General features: G+C 41.8%; 1 protein-coding gene across 1 annotated transcript; it reads left to right on the forward strand.

Annotated features, from left to right (window-relative positions):
• The first annotated feature begins 273 nt into the window (after positions 1-273).
• dgcr2 (DiGeorge syndrome critical region gene 2) lies at positions 274-21519 on the forward strand. Its single transcript, XM_034709611.1, is given in 11 exon segments — positions 274-682; positions 11667-11789; positions 15023-15109; positions 15479-15678; positions 15680-15690; positions 16222-16298; positions 16389-16571; positions 16660-16863; positions 18171-18323; positions 18832-19068; positions 19155-21519. Coding segments are annotated over 11 exon segments (1584 nt in total). The 5' UTR covers positions 274-600; the 3' UTR covers positions 19382-21519.
• The last annotated feature ends 1586 nt before the right edge of the window (positions 21520-23105 follow it).

Genomic DNA, 23105 nt, shown 5'->3' on the forward strand with positions numbered 1-23105 from the left:
GATGTTGCATGTAATTTGCATTTTTAATTAGTGCAACCATCTTCATCGCTTCTAATACGAGTTACTAACGGACATTACACCGTCCTCTGTGCCAGCAGCTCGCATGATGCAGTGAGATTTAATGCGTCGTTACCATCCACTGAACAACCAGTGCTAATATTTTGGGTTAGATTCATCACGTAATAATAATCTTAAAGGGCACACACACACTCACACACACACTGGTTATCGTGTGTCACGCTGGGTGTAATCTGCTAAACTCCGCCCCGACGGCTCATCCAGCTGATAGCCTGTGTTCCATGTTTAGGATTGTTGTGATGGGAGGCCGCAGCCATCTTGGATCAGCGCCGCTCCGCACCGAGCAGCAGGAGAGGACGTTAGCCGCTCGGCCAGATTAACTCCAGTCTGTGTCGCTGCACGGTGCGAATATGTTTTACACACGGTGGTTCTCTTCCTTAATAGCTGCGTCGAGTGCACAGAAATGGGTTTAGAGTGTTCCAAGCGGGTAACGTTTTAACCCCGGAGAGGGCGGCGACGGTGCAGAACCTCGGTATATGTTTTAAATTTCTGAATAGAGGAGTTAACATGAATGGAGGATAAATGTTGCCAAAGGCTGACAGCAGCAGTTTCGTCCTCTTCTCTCTTCTCTTCGTCCTCACGTTAACGGACCCACCACGGACAGGTAAATAAATCTGTGTTTTTGTCTTTGCACACATTCTCCCGAGGGCACACGGGCTGTAAAGAGGGGGAAACAGAGATTACAGGAGGAGGCAGCACGGAGCGGCAGGTCAGGCGGAAAGGCCTGCTGGATAAACCGGGGACTCCGGTGGTTTCTAAACCGATACTGTGCTAAAGCTGGACAGGGTGCAGGACCACCTCAGTGTCGCTACTTCAGCTCTCATGTTTCTTCATGATAAGTGTTATCACAACCCTCTTTAGATACCGTTTACAACAATAACTTCAACATAATGAAAACACTTTAAGTAGAATATAACGAACGCCATTGTTCTCTGAATATACACCGTTTCTTTCTCTCTTTTGAATAAATAGACCGCTAGTTTGGACAGTTATGGATATGCATGTGTAAACTGTGTTATAAAATGTGTATTCATACATTATTAAAGGTATCTCGTGCAGGCTGATGAAGAGTTCATTTGCAAAAACAGATAACTCACTTTTAGAAAATTAAAGAAATGTTTCAAAAACATGTTTTTTCTATTACTAGCTTTAGGTATTATCAATCAATTGAAGTTGGGTGGCTTTGACTAAGTCAAAATGACATTATTAATTAGAGATATCTTAGAAATGTAACTTTATTAAAAATCTATATTATAAATACATTTTTTTCTAATATTTATAAAAACAGAGATATATGTTTTTGCAAAATGAACTCATGTGTTTTTATCAGAGTGCCTCCTTAACCGGAAAGCTTTAATTTGACATGCATATCAGAGATCCATGCTCCTGGATCACTTAGACTGCCTCACATTGATTCATGTATCAGCTACACATCATTATTGATAACACAGTCATTTGCTTGTCACGACAGCATCCCCCAAATTCCCAAGCCTTGGGACCACATTACCTAGAAATGCATAAATCATGATCAAAATGCATTTATACATTATATTTCCTGCTTTTGTAATAGGTGCAACTCATACTGTGGGTGATTCATGACTTTTTAAAACCCCTCACAAGGGGAAACACACTTTTAATGCTTAAAATAGCATCACACTGAAGTCCTCTGCAGGTAATCATGTTTGACATATAATGCCAGTGTTTTATGAACCAAACAAGGAAATAATTTTACCTCATTTGTCTCGATTGAAAGCCTGGGGCTTGTGCTGTGAATGCAAATGCTCCCTTAGCTCTTTGCTGGATACATTTTAAGCAGCAAGAAGACAATTGTGTGGACCGGAGAAACTGTTATCAATTCAAGTCATGGATAAACACGTTATTGTTTGGCCAAATCCAAAGAAGCAACCAGCAGTGCTGCCCAGAAAACGCATTACACACATCCCTCTTATTGTTTATGCTTGTCAAGGTTTGGGTCTGGGGCAGATATTGAGTTCATAGTAAGAGGCCTGCTGAGGTTCATTTGCACTTAATTGCAGGATGTAATCAAGTATAATCAGGTAGCTTTGTAAAGGTGGATTCATTCAATCCTCTAAGTGTGAGCACAAGGCCTGCGGTTCATTCATCTAAAGCATGAAGGCTATATGTGAGTCATGCATTGGAATAAAAAAGGTCAGTCTTCATTTTGCATACGCAAACTTTTTGTGAGAGGGATGTAGGGCTTCCACACATGGACTACCTGTATAATCCTGTACAGGCTGTGTCACAGAGACTCTCTTCTTGTAGAGCATGATTTTGCACATCAAGTTCGGGCTCCCAAAAGCTTGATGCTCTCATGACTTTGGCACAGAGCTCAAGAATAATCCGGCTTGCTGGCAGATAATTCAATTAAAAAAAAAGTTTGAGCAGCTGTGAACATGAAACACTTCCTGTCACACAAGTAGACAGGAGCCATCCCACTGAGTCTTACAGTATCTGCTAATTTAGACACAGAAACTTGCATCATTATAGTCTCGTCACAGGCCTCCTCTGAAGCTGTTGAAGTTGACATGTTGGCATTAATTGCACTCAACAGGCTGCACTCGGCCTTGATAAATTCCAGACTTTTATAATTGGCTTACCTGGTTTGCCACACTTGTTTCACATCAGGTTGTATCACGCAAGGAAGGTGTCTCCTGGGAGGTAAAGAGGTTGCTCAGCTGTGCTTGAGTCGCTTGTAGGTGACCAGAGTTTCTCACATGTCTAGAAGGCTCTTTGGCAAATCCATCTGTGTGGTTTCCACTTGATTCAGTGTCCCCGTTTGTCCAGGGGTTTTATCAGTCTTCTGTCCAAAGCTAATGCCAAAGTGCAGAATTTAGAGGTTTCAAAGTTTGAGTTTTGCAGCAAGCAGTTGATGTTCTGAACGTAGGGAGGTTTGAAGATATCCAATAATATACTCTGTGATATTGTATCAGTCCTCAAAAATGAGTTTGCTTTTGATTTATAGTTTGCAAGCAATGATTTTAGTGTTGTGCTAACTTTGTCTGGGTTGTAGATCTCACTGTCCTGATTGTATAAAAAGTAATATTTTTTAACCTAGATTTAATTTAGATGTGGATTTATCTCTCATGCCTCAACAATTAGATTAAAAAAACTACTTTCATTATCTCTATGCACTTCAATATCGGCTCCACTTGTACACACCCTATTTCTACATTTCTGTATTTTATCACCACATTCTTGCCAATACACAGCGTATTATCTGATTCAGAGACTGCACAGCAAATATGGGTCATCTAAAGGCCACAGACCTCAGGCTAGACTGAACTACTTGAATGTGGGCTTCAGATAGCTGTGAAGCACCAGATAAAGTAGCACTGTCTGGTTGTGCTCCTATAGTGCAGACATGCCAAAGACTCAAGAGATGGAAATACTTTGTATATACAGACATCGGCTCCAACAAGCAGTCAGCTGAACGCAGTTGTTTTCTGTGGGGCTTAGAAACACTGCAGCTGTTTTATCACTATTTAGTGGTCTACACTTGAACTCCTGACAGACATCATGCATCAGTGCTCTGTCAGATGACTGACGACACCACAGTTACAGTTGATGGTTACCTTGCAGTGAACTACATGTAGAAGACCTGAAATACAGCCAGAAGTTACACAGTGATGTCTTCAGAAGTTTCCATGAGCGAGTTATTGGTTTGTAATGGAAGAGAAGTTATATAACATTGACAGAGTTTAATTCGATTTTTTTCAATTTGTAAAATGAAACAGTTCTGGTGATGACAGTATTTTAGGAGTAATTATTTTTATCATCATTTTGCAGCCAATAGATGCATCATTTCCTGCTAACAGAGGTGGGTGAAACAGCGCAGACCTTTAACATATTTCTGTCGGGTGAAGAAAAAAAACTTTTCACCTTCATGTTTTGAAATATTTTGCAACCTCTTGCTCATGCTGCCTACCTCACCTCTATTGTCAAGCAGTTGAGAGGGCAAGTGAAGGAAATGAAAATGTTGAGAGGAGAGGATTGACAGCGAGGCACCATGGAGAGTGTTGACTGCAGAGTCACACACCTGCAGATATAGATGCTCTTCTTTTTCTGCCCTAGGTCAGGAGTAGGGCCGGGCGATAATTCGATAATGATAATTATCCTGATATAATTTTTCTTAAAATAAATATAACAAATGTTCGATGAAAATTCTATAGATTTAAACCTGCAATTACACCCCCCAACCAATGAGCCTTAAACGCTAGTTGCCACCATAGACTGTATAAAATATGGACGTAGTATCCGTGACGTCACCCATCTGTTTCTGAAGAGCTGCTTTGAGGACAATCGGCGGCGGCAGCCATATTGTTGCTGTTGAGCGATTGTGACGTAAAGAGGCGGGCTTTGAGCCTCCTAGTGGTTTCCGGTACTCCCGGAGCTAGCCTCAAGCCGAATGATGAACTGCAGTTTTTAGCACTTCCACATTGGACTCATATTTTTAGACCGATGGTTGCCGTTTGTTTTTCCACACAACATTACACAGAAGAAGAAGATGACATTCAACAGCCAATCATTTTGCAAGGTGAGAGGTAGGCAGGGCTTAAAGACGTTTGAAGCGGAATGTAAACACAGCTGAAACGAGCGACACGGAAGAAAAAGCAAAACCTAGCAGCTCAAAGCAGAGTCGTTAGTCTAACACTGTGTTGACTAGGCATTAACTATTAACTTAATACACTTGATAAAATCCGCTTTCAGGATGTGGGTAAATAAATCAGATTATGCAAATTCTCTCAAACTGAGAAAAATAAGAATCTACAAACTAAAACTTCTAAAAAATCTCATCTTATACAAAAGACCTGCTTCCTGTTAGAAATGATGGATTCAAGAAGCTTATCAGAAACTAAATCCAGATACAAGCTAACAAACCGTTTTCAACTTTCACTCAGGAGCAAAAATCTGCCATTTAGTTGAAATAATGATTTGTTTTTTATCGTGATAGTTATCGATATCGGCTGATATAAAAGAAATTATTGTAATAACATATTTTTTAATATTGCCCAGCACTAGGTGAAGAGAGATCATCATTTATATCACAGCTATGAATCCCTGTCTCTTAATGAAATACAAATCCACTTCTTTGATAGCAGACGTGACATAATGACTTCCTGACCCCATGCTGTTTTTTTTGTTTGTTTTTTCAACAGAACCAACTGGCCTTGTTTCATGTTCATCCGCACTGTGAAGGAAAATATATCAGTTTGAAATGTTGGCTTGCAAAAAGAATACCAGAGTGCCCGTACCCACTCACTGCTTTCACCAGCGAGCTCTCAGTGTTGATGTGAATCATCGGTGGCTGGAGATGAAGCAGTGTTTTCACAAGGCCAGCTCACTGTGCTGTTATACTTCAGTCGGACTGAGTCAGGGCAGTCTCATAGTCTTTATTGTATTTTCCTCTCCGTTATGTAAGACATGCAGAGGCTCACTTTTCTCGTTGTAGCCGGTGTTCACTCATTTGGAGACAAAATGTAACGCTTGTGAGAGGGATAGCCTCAATAAGAGATGGGTTTAATCCTGTTTTTTCACGGCCGTCACGCAGAAAAAACTCCATTATTCTCAAGCCATTACAAATACTCATTAATGCAGCGAATTCCCTGCACACGTGTCAAGCACGACCTCGTATCGGGCATGTTGTGGTTAATTAGAAGCCATTAGGGGTCTTAAAATCCTCCAAATCAAATGCGTGCTATAAAAATCTCTCTGAAATACAACCACCAAACAGGAAGGGAAAGATGAGCCCTCAACCGCAGTCCGTTTTGATACACTCCATCCTCTTCACCAGAGAGTTCCAGATAATGAAAGGAGAAGTGCATTTGAACTCAGCTGTTACAGATACAGGCTTCTCCTCTCATTCAATGTGTAGTATCTGATAACCCTCAAGTTGGAGGCCAAGCTAGCTGAATAAATTCTACATTTGAGCTTTTCTTCAGCAGCAGTTCTTAGAGAGACTGAATACTGATGAAGACTATGCAGGCGGCAGGGCTTTATGCAAACCACAGGCATCAGAAAGCACAAATCGAGCGTGTATTTTTGAGTCCTGAGCACATGCAGATACCGCTCCAACAGTGTAGTCAGCTATATTTAAATATACAGGGCCCCGGCTGGATTTTGGTTCGGTGATTCGCTGAATTTTCTTGGCAGAAATGTGCTGTCGAGGAAAAAGCTTGAAGATTTCCAACTCTCATCAAATAGTCTTATTCGGTATAGACATTTGGCACATGCATAAAGTACAAGAGTGAGTTAAAGATGATAGGAGTGTTATGGATTTTTAAGTCGTTTATGTCTCTCAAGGCAACAGAATCTGAGAGCCACACATTTTTAACCACAAACAATCACAAACAGCTTCTCTTTCTAAACATAATGCATTAATTATTAACATCACACATCCACTCTAATTTGTTTGGGACACATGGTCTCTAATGTTATCCATCAGTTTGACACTTACTCAAGCTCAGTGGGACCAATGATAATGGATTCAGTCCCAGGAGAGCGACACAGGCCTGTAATGCATCTCAATCCACTTAGCATTAACTAAGACGAGGTGACGTCGGCTTTTGGCAAAGTGTCTGCGACCCGCATTAAGGTCAGTCTTATTAGGTGGGTCAACTTCTTTCAAGAGATGTTTTTTTCACATGTTATCTTTTACTGCCATTGATAGACAACAAGTTTTCCCTCCTGATCACTCTGAAAAAACGAGGAGGCTCATAGATGGATAATATTTAACATAAAACAGGTACATAAACGATCATGTCTTAATCCTTGTTTTACTTGGCTCTATCTGGGTTGTAAAGTGAGCAATGACTGTATTTAAAGAAAGGCATGTGTTTCTACCTCCACCCGTTGAGCTAAAACGAAACCAAAATACTCACATACTTCGCATTTGCAGCCAGAGCTGCCTGTTCACAAGGGATCAGCTGTTGGAGTCGAAGTATTTATGTCCAGCTACTTCCGCCACACTAAATAAACAGAAAAATTCCCTCAGGTTGGCACAGTCCTACCCTAGTCTGTATAATGGATGTGGTCTCCACAAAGTGTTAAAAACCGCAGTTTCTCAAGTGTCCGCTTGAGGCTGGCTCAAGAAGTACTTTAAACCACATACACCTTCATTCATAGAAGCTGATCTTTACAGCAGAACTAAACATGTTTACAGCATGGTACAAGTCGAATAGCTAATTTCTCGATCAGCACACGGGGGTTGAATTTTTTCATAACACAGCAGCTTCAAAGGTATTAAGATTACAAGTTTTCCATCATGAGAGACACAGCCGACTTGATTGACAGGCAGGAACACTGTAGCTGTTGGCTAGGAGGCTCAAAGCCCGCCTCTTTACCTCACACTAGCTCGACAGATATTAGGTTGACTTCAGCATTTCCAATATGGCGCCCGCCGACGATTGGCTTCAAAACAGCGCTTCAGAAACAGATGGGTGACGTCACGGATGCTACGTCCATTATTTATACAGTCTATTGGAAAAACGTCCTTTTAACAGGCAGAAACCTCGAGCAGGACCAGACTCATGTTGGACAGCCATCTCCCTCGACCAAGTTGGTGTTGGAAAGAGGGATAGAGGAGATGAAAAGAAAGAGAGAGAGACTCTTCAAATGATAAGAAGTAACTCTGAAGATCAAAACCACCTCAGAGAAAACTCATTTGATTTTGGTTTTGACCTGATCAAGGATGGTTTGTGACCTTTGTTAGAAAACATAAGATGACCTCTGGGGTAATGTCAGACTTTTAGGAAAATCTTAAGCACAGTTCATAGAAAATACAAATGCTAAGGCTTGTTAATAATTGGGGACTTCTTGTTCTATCTAGTAGTAACGAATTGAATCTCTCATTAAAGCCTTTCCAGGCAACATGACCACCTCTTTCTTCATATGGATCATTAATTAGTGAAGCAGTCTGAGCTCTCGTAAGAAGACAGACAGGTTTTATTAACTGTCTTGTTGACATAGTGTAGGTGGGGGTCTTGGCTGTGTGGTATCATCACAGCTGACGGTCTAGTCTTCTGGTTCATGTCCCCTGCCTTTGTTGAACACACATGAAACAACAGTCCCTTGAAATAGCTCTTAGCCTCTTTTTTTTCTCTTCAAAGTAAAAATAGTGCCGCCATATTTGTCAGGTGAGTGGGTGGTCCAGCTCTATTGAAGGCAAACACTACCACCTTTATCCAAGAAACAGATGGTGGGATGGATGGACCCACTGGGGAAGCAACTGGGGAAATCAGTGAGCTCTGACAAATACCAGAGAAATGTTAACAGAGTAAATGATAGGGGAACATAATGAGCAGCACACACAGGACAGTCACTTTTATTGTTTCTATTCTTTTCAGGTCCGCGGGTAGCTCTGGCAAGATTATTGTCAGGTAAGGAAGCAGTGTACGTGTTAGTGTAGTGGCTGTGGTGTTTCTGTCCGAATATGTTAGCAGCTCCTTTAGTTTGAACCCTGACTGACTTTTAAATATTATCAGATGGTAATCAGAAGCCTTCCTTGAAAAAAACATAAAGCCTCAACTACGGCTGGGCGGTAATTCGATAACGATAATTATCGTGATAAGAATCTACAAACTAAAACTTCACAAAAATCTCATCTTACACAAAAGAACTGCCTCCTGTTGGCACCGTGAGAAATGATGGATTCAAGAAGCTTATCAGAGAAATGAATCCAGATACAAGTCTGGTTTCTTCAACTTTCACTCAGGACCCAAAATCTGCCTTTGAATTCAAGTGAAATAATGATTTGATATTTATCGTGATAATTACAGATATCGGCTGATATGAAATATTGTATCGTGACATCATTTTCAATATCACCCAGCTCTAGCCTGATCAGTTGTTTTATCTATTTATTAACTAAGAACAAAATAGAGATGGTGTATATGTAAATCACACCATATTACTCAAAATTAAAAGGACAAATTAAGTCAAAACTATTTGATTGAAAACAACTTTTCCACTTTATTGTTTTTGAAATACTGAAGTATTTTAGTTCCAACACGGCTAAAATATGATTTATTTATTTTTTTACAAAAACGATATTACGAGTTGAAATATCAATATTATATTGGAGGTCAAAGTATCGCAATATATTGCTGTATCGATATTTTCTCACACCTACTAAATGAACCATATTCTGTGATTATTGACATTGTGGGAATCTGAGTGTCCATATAGTCTTTCTTCACGTGAGAGAACCGGGACACAGCCAGCTTTGTTACAGAGGCATCTTTTATGTTAATCACACGTGGTTTGTAGACTAACTTAGCACAGTCTGTGCTGCTCTAGGACACACACAGACAAGAAGCCTATAGATGGAGTTAATGTGTATGTCTGCTGCAGGTCTAATGAGGATCCTTCTCTCCTCTTGCCTTCATAACTGAAGTGTTGCTTAAAGACATGCGCAAAACCCAGTGTTGTTTATTCAAAGTGGTGTGGTTTTGTTGGATATGGATATGTAATTTTCTCTGAATGAATCTACACATATTCACACACCAAGTGCTCCAGATTTCCCTTTTTTGAATTCTACCACTTCAATGTTTTGTCCTACTTTTACTGTCTCAGTGTATTGAAGCGGTGAGTAAGCTGACAGGCTGACAGACCGTGTCCAGTAGTCGATTTTAGTTTGTCTCAGTGGTGCAGTTGTAGTCCAGGTGTTGTGTAACTGTGATTTTTCTCAGTTTTTGCCCTAATGTTCCTCCTGAAAGATGGAAACTGTGAGGAAGAGAATTAAAAATCTGTCTGTTTCAGGTGTTTCAATATATTTCCTTCCTGATGCTGCAGACCTTAATTTATCAATCTGAATAGACTGAACTGCGTATTATTAATCATGATTTGATTTATGCCTGAAATGTCTTAGCGTGATATTTTGTCCCTTGCAGCACACTGTAGTTAAGCTGCCACAGTGTCTTACTGCTTCCTTCTGCTACCATGATGGCAAAATGACACTGCTGCTCTTTTGAATAAACTCCCTGACGGCTCAGTAAACAAATCAGAAGTAATATGCACTTTGTAGTAAACAGAATTAAAATGTCACTCAAGTACTTTGAGTTTAAGCTACCACCTACAAGCTAAAACAAACACAACACAAAAGCTGGGAGAGCTTTTGTGAATTAAACTAAATCAAAGAAGTGAACTACAGGGTTCACTGAGTGGATAGTAGTTGACTGTAGGCCAATCAACATGTGGAGGCCTTAAGCCTGATTTATACTTCTGCCTCGAAGCGACTGCGTAGCCAACATGCATAGGTCTGTGTAGCTCCTGTGCCGACGCTGAGGCCTGACGCGCACTTCCTCCAAATTGAATTATGCAACGAATTGAAGCAGACCGCAAGCCCTGTGATTGGTCCGCTTGTTGGCATTGTATTTCCTGCATTTACAGCACTTCCAGGATCCCCGCACATCAGCCATGTGTTTCATATCCTCCGGCGTGTCCTGTCTATTCTTCCCTGGATTCATCGCTGTATGATAAACAGCAACATGTATCAGCTGTAAAATAACATGATACATTCAGAATCGCTGTGCAAAAGTAAACTGAGAACAGGGGGAGGGGGCGGAAACGGGCAACTATCAGAGAGGCTACACTGCCCATTGCTGTGCGACACGGACACATCGACGCACAAGTATGTAGTGCTCAAGTCTGAGTCCACCATTGCTGTGTAGGGTCATCACAGAAGTGTAGACCAGCCTTTACTTGCACGAAAAACAATAGTTCCATGCATACAGGACCTATATGAAACAGAGAGCAACCAAACTCATAGAATTTAATTCATTTGATTCCCAAATCAAGACTGGTAAGAATTGCATTGCATCGTAAATATGGACTTAAAACCCGTTTTTAGGGGCATCTAGCGGTTAAGTCATGCACTCAATACAGAAGCTGTAGTCCTCAAGCAGGTGGTCCAGGTTCGACACCGACCTGCTGCCTCACTCTCTCTTAATTTCCTGCCCCGTCCACTTTTCCATCCTTTTTGAACAAAAGTCATTAAAGCCAGAAACATACAACTTTAAAAAAAAAAAAGGTTTTTAAATGCAAAATAATGGAGGTGTAAACATGTGATTATTAATGTGAACAATTGGGATTCAGAAGAACCCTAAACCTAAATTAAATATATAAGGTATAGGATTTTTTGACACATTTCTCTTTTCTGTGTGTCTGGGAAACAGTGTAGGGAGAGACTGATTTATAAAGTTACTCGACTTTGTTTTGTGGCTTTGTGGAAATTAAATTTCTGTGGACAATTTGGGTCCTTCCTCCTGTCAATGATGAACCCTGAGGGAACATCTCTGCTGGAGCTGATCCCAGTGGACGTTGGGCTAGGTTTGGGTACAGACTGGACCGGGCTACCTCATGTAGGAAGACAACCATTCACACTTACATTGAGCAGTTTGTAAAGTGGAGGAAAGATTTCAACCTCCCAAATATTCATCTGTATAAATAAAAACCATCTTCAGGTCTCACTCAGCCCCCCTGCTGGACTCTGAAAGTGTTTTCTCGTGTTTTTGAAAGAGCTTCGTCACGCACAGGTCTGACCACACATTCTCTCTCTTGTTGTGTGACAGAGCAGCGCTGCAGCCCCGGGCAGTTCGCCTGCCGCAGTGGGAAGATGCAGTGTATCCCCATGTCCTGGCAGTGTGACGGGTGGACAGCGTGCGAGGACAAGAGTGACGAGATGGACTGTCCCCGTGAGTATGAGTCACTTAAGCCTTTTTGCACCCACTCTGTTACCTAATAACCATAACAAGATGACTGCTGTAAAGAATAGCAACAACCAGGAGCGGTTTTGCTCTCAGACAATCCGATCATACCTGAACGGCTTTGAATCAAGGTGTGCTGAAAAGAAGAAGCGCTGTGAATCTGAAGGCCAAATTCCACCAGATCCATCTCCAGTCCGTCCCTGATCCGTCACGGCACCGGATCTGATAGGTTTCTATTCTAGTTAATCTGTTAACCCCCACTGGATCCGCTCTGTTGCGTTCCGGCTGCGTCTCTGATCCGGCAGATCGGAACACAACGGATCAGATACGCAAGATTTCTATTTTTGCCGGATGCCGAGGCACGACATATCAATTCAGCACAGAGCAGATAGAGTGGGACAGGAAGTCAGGCACAAAAACAAAATAAAAACCCTGTTAATTTTCAGAATATAACACTCTGAGTTATCGTTAGATCGTTTTTAACTTAACTACGACAACAAAATGTCATTTAGAGCGGCGGCAGGTCTGGAGTCAACAGGTCAGAGGTTTTCAGAGGACCATAAAGACAACATGGGCGAGGAGAGGAGGAGGAGAATTCTTGATTCAGTGATTGCCGTGGGGAAATGTGAGAGAGCCACATGACTCCAGCTGTCCGGCGGCCCTGCTTCATGCTGCATTCTGAAAACACAACCGGGAGGTGTTGACGGCATGAGAGCGCGGAGCCGGACCGCAGCGGATCGGAGACGGACCGGACACAGATCTGGTGGAAGTCCCGTGTAAGCGTGTTGACAGCATGTAAACATAAGATCAGCCTTGTCACATGTGTTGCACATAAACACAACAAAACCCTCAAACATGAGTCAATCCAGCTGATATGCTTAATGATGTGACGTTACTCCTGACTGATGACATCAGATGGCAAAGCGTGGTCCAGTTAAATTCTGAGTGGCTGCACATGTGTATCTGTTTTGTTTACTGCTTGTTGATCTCTTCAACACTGCATAAATGTTGCAGCAGCAGCTTATCCTTTGACTGAAATCCCATTGTTTGCCATCCTTAAGTCCACAGAGACCTTATCCCCAGATCTCTGACCGCATAATAGGAATTATTGAAAGGATTGAGTTCAGCATGTGACCTCCATACAGCCGTGGTCGTGCATGCTTTTGAGTAACTGCTGCAGGCCTGCTGGCAACACTGTATCCTGATTGAGGTTTCACACTGGACTTCATTCATCCCTCACTTTAAACCCGTTTTATAAAACAAGCATTAAAGGCAGGATGTGTTTGTTTAAAGATTACCACTAAGAGCTTGTTCCTTCAGTTAACTACAAATCTATGAAAAGGATAATCAATTTAAAAAAGCTTCCATGTCATGATTCTGCCTCTTTTATGAATGCTTAGTAGATGGAGTGTCTTAGAGAAATGAAAGATAAACCCATAAATAATCCCCGTGTCTCAGTGAGGGGTTTACTCTACACTGAATCAACAGCATACCTTGAAATCAGTGTTCCAGTGTGGGATAAGCTCTCTGTTGAATGCAGCGGAAAAGTGGAGCAATCTGTCACATGGACTCCAGCAAAACAAACGCTTCCACCTTATAACCTCACTGCAGGTTGGAGAGGAAAAGGTGTTACCTAAATTATTACCCAAGCATTGCAGACTGTACAAGAGTGACACAGGCTGCTAACAAACAGACCTGTCACATTAATGGAGTGGTCTTTGTTTTAGTTTCATTGTACTTCAAAGTTAAGTCTAAACCTACGAAAACAAGGTGAAGTTTAATGATAGAGATTCTGAGTTGGGTTTTCCACTCGCTAATGCAAAGTGAAGGAATCTGCTGACAGTGTTGTCCTTAACCACTTGAAGTTGAGTTGGTCAGCTTGTGGGTTATAACACAAACCTTCTGTTCCTTTTTTTATTGACTGACAGAGTCTTGGGTTATGCTTCCCTTTTCTTTGTTATGATCAGCTCTTGAGTTATTAGTAGTTGATTCTTTGAACAGAGAGACATTCAAAAGGTTAACAGATGGAGGAAGTGGAAGTTTGTCAGGCTGTTCTGTATTCTGTAAAACATAGATGTTATATCACAATCAAGCTCTGTAGCTCTACTTTTGTTATTTCAAGTTTCGCTCCTTCCTCCACTCATATCCTTGCATAATAGAGAGTAGGGCTGGGTGATAAATCGTTTGATAAATATCAAATCTGTCACTGGATCACTGGAAAAGGTGACAGTTTTACTTAATAAACTTAACTAATTATACTTTCATGCTGTGCATGTCTAACATATTTCCTGTCCACCGCGACTGTATAACAACTGAACACAGAATGAGCATGTTGCTTTCAATGCACTTTGGGACACATCATCACTTCGCCCGTAACTCTTAGTAATCCTCAAGGGGAGTGCACTATTCAAAACAATACTCAACTAAATTGATACACGGTATACAGTTTGATATTTCTTTGTGATAGATTATACAAATTATCTCAACCTGAGAAAAATTAAAACATCACAAAAATCTGATCTTACACAAAAGACCATCTTCTGTTAGCACCATCAAAATTAGGGATTCAAGAAGCTTATCAGAGTACTAAATCCAGGTACGAGCTAACAAACTGTCTGGATTCTTTAACTTTCACTCTGGACCAAAAATCTGCCTCTAAATTTAAACACATAACTTAACCATTAGGCTAAATCAGCACCCCTTGAAAATCAAGTTTTCAACCTCTAAAAGAAAAGTCTTGAATAAGCTGTGAGTATTTGTATTTGTATTTTAGATTCAGGTTCTTCTTTAGGACGGTAAATAAACTTGACTTATCCACTTGAATTCCTTTATTCACATCCCTATTAGCTGTGCATGAAGAAAGGCTTTGCTTCTGCTTTTATCTTCCTGTAATCATCATCTACTTCCTTTTTACTTTTGGAGAGACAAACAAATGTTTCATGTTTCTAAATTTGTGTCTTCAGTAGAGAACCTTGAAACAGGAAGACACTGATCCAAGGCTTATGAAGCAAAAAAACAACAACAAAAAAAACGAGAGATCTAGAAGTGTACCCAGAGGAATGCCAACATCAGCTATTAAAGTCTTAAGAGCATTTGTCTCTGTGAAATTGAATCTTAGCTATAGATATTTCATGGAAGAAGCATTTGTACACAAAGGATTCAGACTACAAAGGAAGGGGAACATTTGTCCACATGTTTACCTTGCTTGTTTTGTTTTGCAGCTATAAAGGAGGAGAGGTTTCGTTTCGGTAATGGATACGACCAGGTAGATGACGTCATTGGTGTGGCTCAGCCTGTGCGCTTCAACAGTAAGACTCTCACTTCATTTCAAGCTCTTTAAAAAGTCCTTGTGTCTGCATAATGACCCGGCTTTTTTATCAGTTTTTATCAGCATCTGGTTCTGCTCGAGGTTTCTGCCTGTTGAAGGAAGTTTAGCCTCAGTAACTTGCTGAAAGTTGCAAAGTGCTCTGCTCATGGTGGATTAAGATTAGATCAGACTGAGTCCTGTCTGTAAGATGGGACTGGATCTTATCCTGTCTTGATGTTGGGTCTTTGTTAATAACATAACATTGAGTGCAGTCTTGAGATAACGTTTGCTGTGATTTGGCACTAAATAAATAAAGATTGATCGATTGATCAGCTACATCCTGAACTCTTTTTTTTTTTTCATCTTACAGAGAAATGCCCGAGTGGGTGGCATCACTACGAGAAGACAGCCAGCTGCTACAAAGTGTACCTGAGGAACGAGAACTACTGGCAGGCGGTGGATACCTGTCAGAAAGTCAACGGCTCTTTGGCCACTTTCGGTACCAACGAGGAGCTGCAGTTCATTCTGAAGATCGAGGTGGACTTTGACGACAAAGTCTGCGAGCGCAGAGGACCAGTGCAAGTGAGTCCTTAATGTCTGTAGTTTTTAAAGTGTTGCAGAAGTCAAAGCTTCTGAGAGTTAACAAGGTCTGATTTACTGAAGTGCCTTTATTAAGTTAGATTCAGAGCACCCTCCAATAAACGGTAAAAACATCACTGAAAACGACTGTCAAAACTTTGAGTGCTGCTCTTTCTTGGCTGTTCATTTGGCCTTTATTAAGAGAGAAAATAGCTGTCTTAATGCATGCCTGATATCTGAGTTATGCTCATGTATCTACAGAAAAGTTGGCTCTGAAAACTCTACTTTACTCTAGAGATCAATAACTTCTCAAGTTGTGAGACCGCTTTAATTGTATTATTTTTACTTTGCTGTTGCTGACCAATTTAGTCTGACTGAAATCAGATCTACTGATTCAGGGCTCTCAGGGGGAGCGATCATGCTGTGTCAAGTGTTGCAGGCCCTCTAGTGGCCAGCAGCGGTAGTTTAAAGTGTTGAAAGAGTATTCCCAGGTCAATCTAAACATTTTGTTTTTTCTGTTTGTGTTTGCTTCAGGTTTTGGGTGGGGTACCAGTATGTGATCACCAATCAGAACCACTCCCTGGAGGGGCGCTGGGAGGTGGCATACAAAGGTGTCTTATCTGCTCTTTTAAAGAAAAACTCATATTTCTCCCTCAGTCCTGAAATGCTGAAAGGTGTTTCGTCTTGTTTTCCTCCATTAGGGTCCATGCAAGTGTTCCTTCCACCTGAGGGTCTTACCAATTTTGGGGAGGCGTCTCCCACTCAGGACAACGTCTTTTGTGCCCAGCTGCAGCGCTTTCAGATCAAAAGCATGAACGAACGAGGCCTGCACAGCTGGCACGCTGAAAACTGCTACAAGAAGTTTCCCTTTCTCTGCAAGAGGAGTGCGTGCTCATTCGTTCCTGTTTGTCAGAAATGTTAAAACTGTTACCGCTGTATTCTAAACTTGTTCTTGATGTCTTCCACCTGCAGGGCAAACGTGTGTGGATATAAAAGACAATGTAGTAAACGAGGGCTACTACTTCACCCCTAAAGGGGACGACCCGTGTCTGAGCTGCACGTGTCACGACGGAGAGCCTGAGATGTGTGTGGCAGCACTGTGCGAGCGTCCGCAGGGATGCCAGCACTTCCGTAAGGATCCCAAAGAGTGCTGCAAGTTCACCTGTCTGGACCCAGGTACTACCACACCTCATTTACTCGCTCAAATTTTGAACGTGGCTGAAATTAGTGTTCGGCATCTAATTTGTGGTAGCTGCTGAAGAAACTTTTACATGAGGAGAGTTTCCTGTCACAGAAATGAAAGAGATCTTCCTTAAAACCGTTTGTTAAATCTGTCACTAAAAAACTAGATCAAGAAAAATATGAATTAGCTTTTTCCAAGTGAGGAATATATGACTGTTACCTTAAATTAGCAAAGAAAAGGTGTCTTCAAATTATTCAGTCAGTACCTTGAGGTTGTTTTTCAGTATTGAATTTGCATTAAGATAGATGTTGCTTCTACCAAGCAGCAACCTGCGGTCTAAAGTTATGAGTCCAATGCAGAAGTGCTAAAAACTGCAGTTCATCCAGGATCCGCTTGAGGACATACACACCAATTCAAAAAAGCTGATCTTTACAGCAGAAATAAACATGTTTACAGTCTGGTACAAAAGACGAGTGGAGTCTGGATAGCTCATTTCTCCATCGGCACACACTGTACGGGGGGTGAATTCTTTTCTAACGTGGCAACGCGGAGATTACGAGTCTTCCACTGAGAGGCACAGCTGACTTGATTGACAGGTGGGAACACTGTAGGCTAGGAGGCTCAAAGCCCGCCTCTTTACGTCACAATCGACGATTGGCCTCACAACAGCACTTCAGAAACAGATGGGTGACGTAATGGATACTGCGTCCATATTTTATACAGTTCATGGCTTCTACACCTCCTCCTGTTGTTCAAAAGTGACGTCAGAACACCCCCCGCCACTGGTGCTGACATCTGGAGCCAGAGTCTCCACAGTAGCGAATGGGTGGAGCCTTGATGTTGACAATGTGCCACCTTCCAATACCTAGAGCACAGATTAACTCATTGATAAAACAACTGATATCCCTCAGATCGAAACAGTCCACAGGAAAGCCACTTATTGTTTCCATAACTTGCTGTTATGCCCGTCTATGACTTGTATATTTGTGTGCATTATGTTTCCTCTCGCTATTTTACTTCTACTCTGCTAACGCATTTTCATTTTATTGTTCAGTCCATGTCTCATCTGTTTACATGGAGGAAGTAAGCTTTATAACCTATGCTGCAGCCAGCCAGTAGAACACAATCCAAAGGTTTTGACTTTACTTTTGGGAAGCTGTCATGTCATCCATCTTTTTATACAGACTTTTTTTCAGAGCTTATCACATTTTTTTTCAATTCTTAAGAGCATAAATTCATTAGATTATTTTCAACAGATGACCTTGTATGTTGTTCAGCTTTTCTTCCCTTCTTTCCTCAGATGGAAACAGCCTGTTCGACTCGATGGCCAGCGGGATGAGGCTGATCGTCAGCTGCATCTCATCCTTCCTCATCCTCTCCCTGCTGCTCTTCATGGTGCACAGACTCCGACAGCGGAGACGTGAACGCATCGAAACTCTGATTGGAGGAAACTGTGAGTGTTGAGCCTGTTGAACACACACACACACCACACACACGCACACACACACACACACACACACACACACACACACACACACACACACACACACACACACACACACACACACACACACTCGCTCACTCTGTAAATCATGATCATTTGGTCACATAATGAGGCCTTCTTATCATAATTAGTCTCTGTGTAATTGACAGCAGTAATGAATTTCATGCCCTGTGATACACGGGGGCTCAATTCTAAATTACTTTTTCTCAGTGATTTCACGGTGTTGACCGCTGACACCACGCTGTTGCTCTTATTCAATAATGATTGCTTGTATAAGCGAATATTCAGACTCCCCTTGTTGCATAATGGTGTAAAAGAAAACATCTGTCTTTGTAGAAACAGAATCTTTCAATAAAATCCCTTTTCCTCGCTAATTCAATCTGTAAATCAGGATGTTCTTTAAAGTCTGGTTTTATGGCCGTGATGTGATCGCCGTCCATATCTGTTTTTCATTCAGTGCACCACTTTAACCTTGGAAGACGAGTCCCAGGCTTCGACTACGGCCCGGACGCCTTTGGCACCGGCCTCACTCCCCTGCATCTGTCCGATGATGGAGAGGGAGGCGCTTTCCATTTCCAAGAGCCTCCCCCGCCGTACGCAGCCTACAAATACCCCGACATCCAGCACCCTGATGACCCCCCTCCCCCTTACGAAGCCTCCATCAACCCAGACAGCCTCCTCTATGTAGACCTCGGTAAGCGCTGACCTTGTTTTATCAGATCTCAGTGCTTCCAGAGCCACACTCTGATATTTACGTCCCCTCTTTGCTGTTATCTCTAGGTCACAGCGGGGTTGCCATGGTGCCGAGCCAGATGAACACCATGGGAGACGGGCTGCGTGCCGATATTCCCATCGCCTCCGGTCCTGTGATGAACTCAGCACCGTCATCTCAGGAGAGGGAGGACTCCATAGATAGCAGCACCCTGCTTGTTGGGCCTGACACTCCGACAGATGGAAACGCCCCCGCCCCCATGCCTGCAGACTCCTCCCTCAGCACTGTGGTATAGGACTGTGGACATGGAGCTGTATTCGGACATAAACTGCAAGACGAGGAAGGCTGTGTGCACGCTCTGCAGCAAGAGAGGACGCAGCAGACTGTTGTGTAGTTAAAGTTTGTACAGACATATCAGAGGCAGGAGTTACAACGAAGCTAAGACGCCGTCTCTCTGGAGACTCTTCTGCAGTCGGCCTTCTGAGTGTTTGTTTTTTAAAGACAGCAGCTTCTGAGGGAGCACAGAGGACTGCTTCTGTACAGAGAAAGAAGCTGCTCTCTTACTTTTTTCTGCGTTGACTTAGTACAGCTTTTGAAACATCTCAAGGTTGGTCTGATTGGTGGAGAACCCTGATGTAAATACCACTCAGGTCTGTGCCGGTAAGATTTGTAAAACTGGTAAAACTGGAGCGTGGGAGTCCAGCACAAGGCGAAGAATGATGGACAGACGGTGAAGCCAGCCATCGTTCCTTGTGTGTTTTTTTTGTTAGCGTCATACTGTCGTTCAAACTGATCTGAATTATCTCCGGGCTTCAATAACCATCAAATCTGTCTCTCCTGGCATGTTCCAGATCACGACTTCTGTGCCCCCCCCCCCCCCCCCTCACTTTCTTAAGAGTCTGATACATGAAGCGGTCTTCCAGGTTTATAGCGCATATTTGCTGCAAAGACGTTTTGTAATACTGAGGTTTAACCTTACAGAGGGAGGGTACAGTTAGCTTCCTACTATAGGGTTTTTATTAGGTCGTGCTAACACAAGGACGTGCTCATGAGGATTGTGGTGGTACTTCTAAATATCTGAGTTAGGTCTTGTGTTCTTTTGGATTATAATTTATGACTGCAGGCTGTAATCTTGTTGTATGGGGGCATGGATGCAGTCTGAAGTGTCCACTGATCAGCGATGGGGTGCATGTGTGAAGGTGAAGAGTAGGGCTGATATCCTGTTAATGAATTTGAGAAAATCAATTTATTTAACACAACTGTTCCAATCATGAAGTGGTTAAATCATGCAGAAGCTCCCGTTGTCGTTGCTTTCTCATTAACTCTGCAGGATAGTTGTGTGTTTGCTAACTGAACCATGTTTAGTGACTCAAAGCTCAATGTTTTGAATGTTTTGCCCGCTAATCTTCTGATTCATTCAGGGTTTTTATTTTTTGTTTAAATTTTTGAAGATAAATCTGTCAGGTGTTCTATTTGGATGCTGCCCCCCCCTCCATCCCCGATGTGTTCCTTCCCACGTGTGATTCTGTTTTGCAGCTACTGATGAAGATAATGTCGCTGACTGTAGCTGTGTCTTCTTTCTGTGCGCTGTCGTTGATGGGTCAGTTACTTGTTCTGTTTCTCAGTGAGATCGCAGTGAAAGTTCTTGTAATAAAAAGAAAAGTGTAAACTTATGTAGACCCCTGTTATGATGACAATCGTCAAGGATTTCTTTGAAGAAGTTTTTTGATCAGTCGACCTACAACACCAGCATTTGACAGCTTTGTTCAGCCTAAAGACAGCCAGATGTTAAAGTGTGTGTATGACTGTGAACGTCCGTGTATCTCATGTTTGAATGTACATTCTTTGTTGTGCTGAAGCTTTTTTTCCCTATTTTATATTTTGTTTTTATTTTGGCTCTGACAATCCACAGAGGATTATCCAACCAACATCTCAAATTGTGGAAAGTGATAGTAAACAGTAACCTGTGCATGTGTGTAATGGAAGGAGATGAGTCCAGATCTGTTCTTTTCTTCTTTCTCCCATCAAGTTTGTTTGGCTTGATTTTTTTAAAATCTGCTTTTTGGACCTGAGGTGCATGTGTTTTTTTTTATTTGGCATGCTGAGAGATTTTTCTTTTGATGGAAACATTGTTAGCTCGACAGTCTGTCCTGTACAGTAGGTTCAAAGACTCTGTGTGCATTAAAACCCTGCCCATGACCCAAACAGCTGCATTGACACTGTAGTTTCTGTGTAGACTATGGTGGTGTTCAAACTAATTTTACTGGATTTGAAATGTTTTATGTATAATACAACAAATGCTACATTTCATTGTCTTTTATTTCGTAGCCTTTAAATTTAAAAAAAAATGCTTCATTTGCAGGGGGGCTTGTGTTTTTCTGAGGTAGATGTACATCTAATCAAATGCCAAATAAACTGCACCATGAAGGATGACTCATGTGTCAGTGAGTATGAACACAGCATCAATCATGACATTTACCTTCTCTGTGACTCCTTTGACTTTGTGGAGGAAATCCCTCCGTCTGCAGGGACCAAATGTCAGAGGATTAAGGTGGGATGCTGGGAAATCCCCTCTCCCCTCTCCGCTCCTTGAGTCCAAAGATTCAAATAATTTAAAGAAAGCGGATATATCGCACCTCGCCGTGACTCATAAGGCAGCAGTCGGAGCAGATACAGTGATACCCTGAGGGAGAGCACTGTCGCTGAAGAAAAGAAGCTTTGTTCACACGGACTGAGTAGTGACACAACCACATGATCTTTTTCCAGATGAGGGAGATGCAACAGTTTATGTTGAGCAGCTCAGTCAAGATAAATGTGTTTCTAAGACAGTGGTGGAAATCGTAAAATAAAATATATATCAGACTCAGTCGAGGCAGATGTGTGTCTAACATGAGTCTGGTTCTGCTCGTGGTTTCTGCCTGTTAAAGGAAGTTTTTCCTTGCTGCTGTAACTTGCTAAATACTGCAAGGTGCGATACTAGATGATATTAAGATGATATAAGACTGACTTATTCTGTCTTGGTGTTGGGTCTTTGGTAATAATTGAACATAGAGTACGGTCTAGACCTGCTAAGTTTGGAAAAAGCATCTTGAGATAACGTCTGTTGGGATTTGATGCTTTAGAAATAAAGATTGATTGATTTTGAATCAACAAGTTAGACGATCTGACTGGACAATAATGTGCTTTTTTTTATTAATGCAGCTTTGTTTGTTTTGATTTTTCTAAAAGCTTTGATTATTTCAGGTGGAATGCAACCTGAAAACATTTTACTTATGTCCACTGTTACTCTATACTTTATCAATTTGTTACAATATAAAGATTAATGTCTGATCACAGCCGATAAATAAGATACATAGGCATTTAACCGCCTCCCTTTATGAAGCCACATACATTCTGGTACTTTCTAATTCAGCGTGCTACACATCCTGGCTTTCTCATGAGATGAATGGGTCTTGTTACTGGTCACTGGGTATCTATGCTGGCAGCAGTGCAGAGGAAAGGGAGGGCGGAGGGGGGGTGGGGGTTGAAGCTGTCCTGCATCAATGAGCCTGTTGATCAGAAAAGACCACTAGACTGGTAATGACACGGATCACTGATCAGAGCAGGAGCATTAAAAAAAACAAACGTCAGCTTCCACCTCAGGCAGTATTTAAGCAGGACAACGTTCTCCCTGGTCTCCAGTCTACCTCACATCCTGACACCTGTGTGACACCTGTCTGGATTCATCGTCGTGTGTGGGATCGACCATGATTCAGACCGCTGCTCTCCTCATGACTGTTGTATCGTACGTTATTACAGGTGAGGGTGATGCTCCAGACTCAGAGGACAAAGAGCTGTATTTCATCTGCATATTTAATAAATAGAAGTTAATGAGTCTTTTATTTTGTGTTCCAGAGGACTACTGTTACACTGAACCACACTGTGGTGAGTAACTAATGAGCTGCTTTTTCATTTCAATACACACAGATTACAACTTTCACAAAATGTTTGATTTGTACCCTTGATATCAACAACATGTA

The sequence above is a fragment of the Notolabrus celidotus genome, chromosome 19, assembly GCF_009762535.1.
Source record: "Notolabrus celidotus isolate fNotCel1 chromosome 19, fNotCel1.pri, whole genome shotgun sequence".
NCBI classification, from domain to species: domain Eukaryota; kingdom Metazoa; phylum Chordata; class Actinopteri; order Labriformes; family Labridae; genus Notolabrus; species Notolabrus celidotus.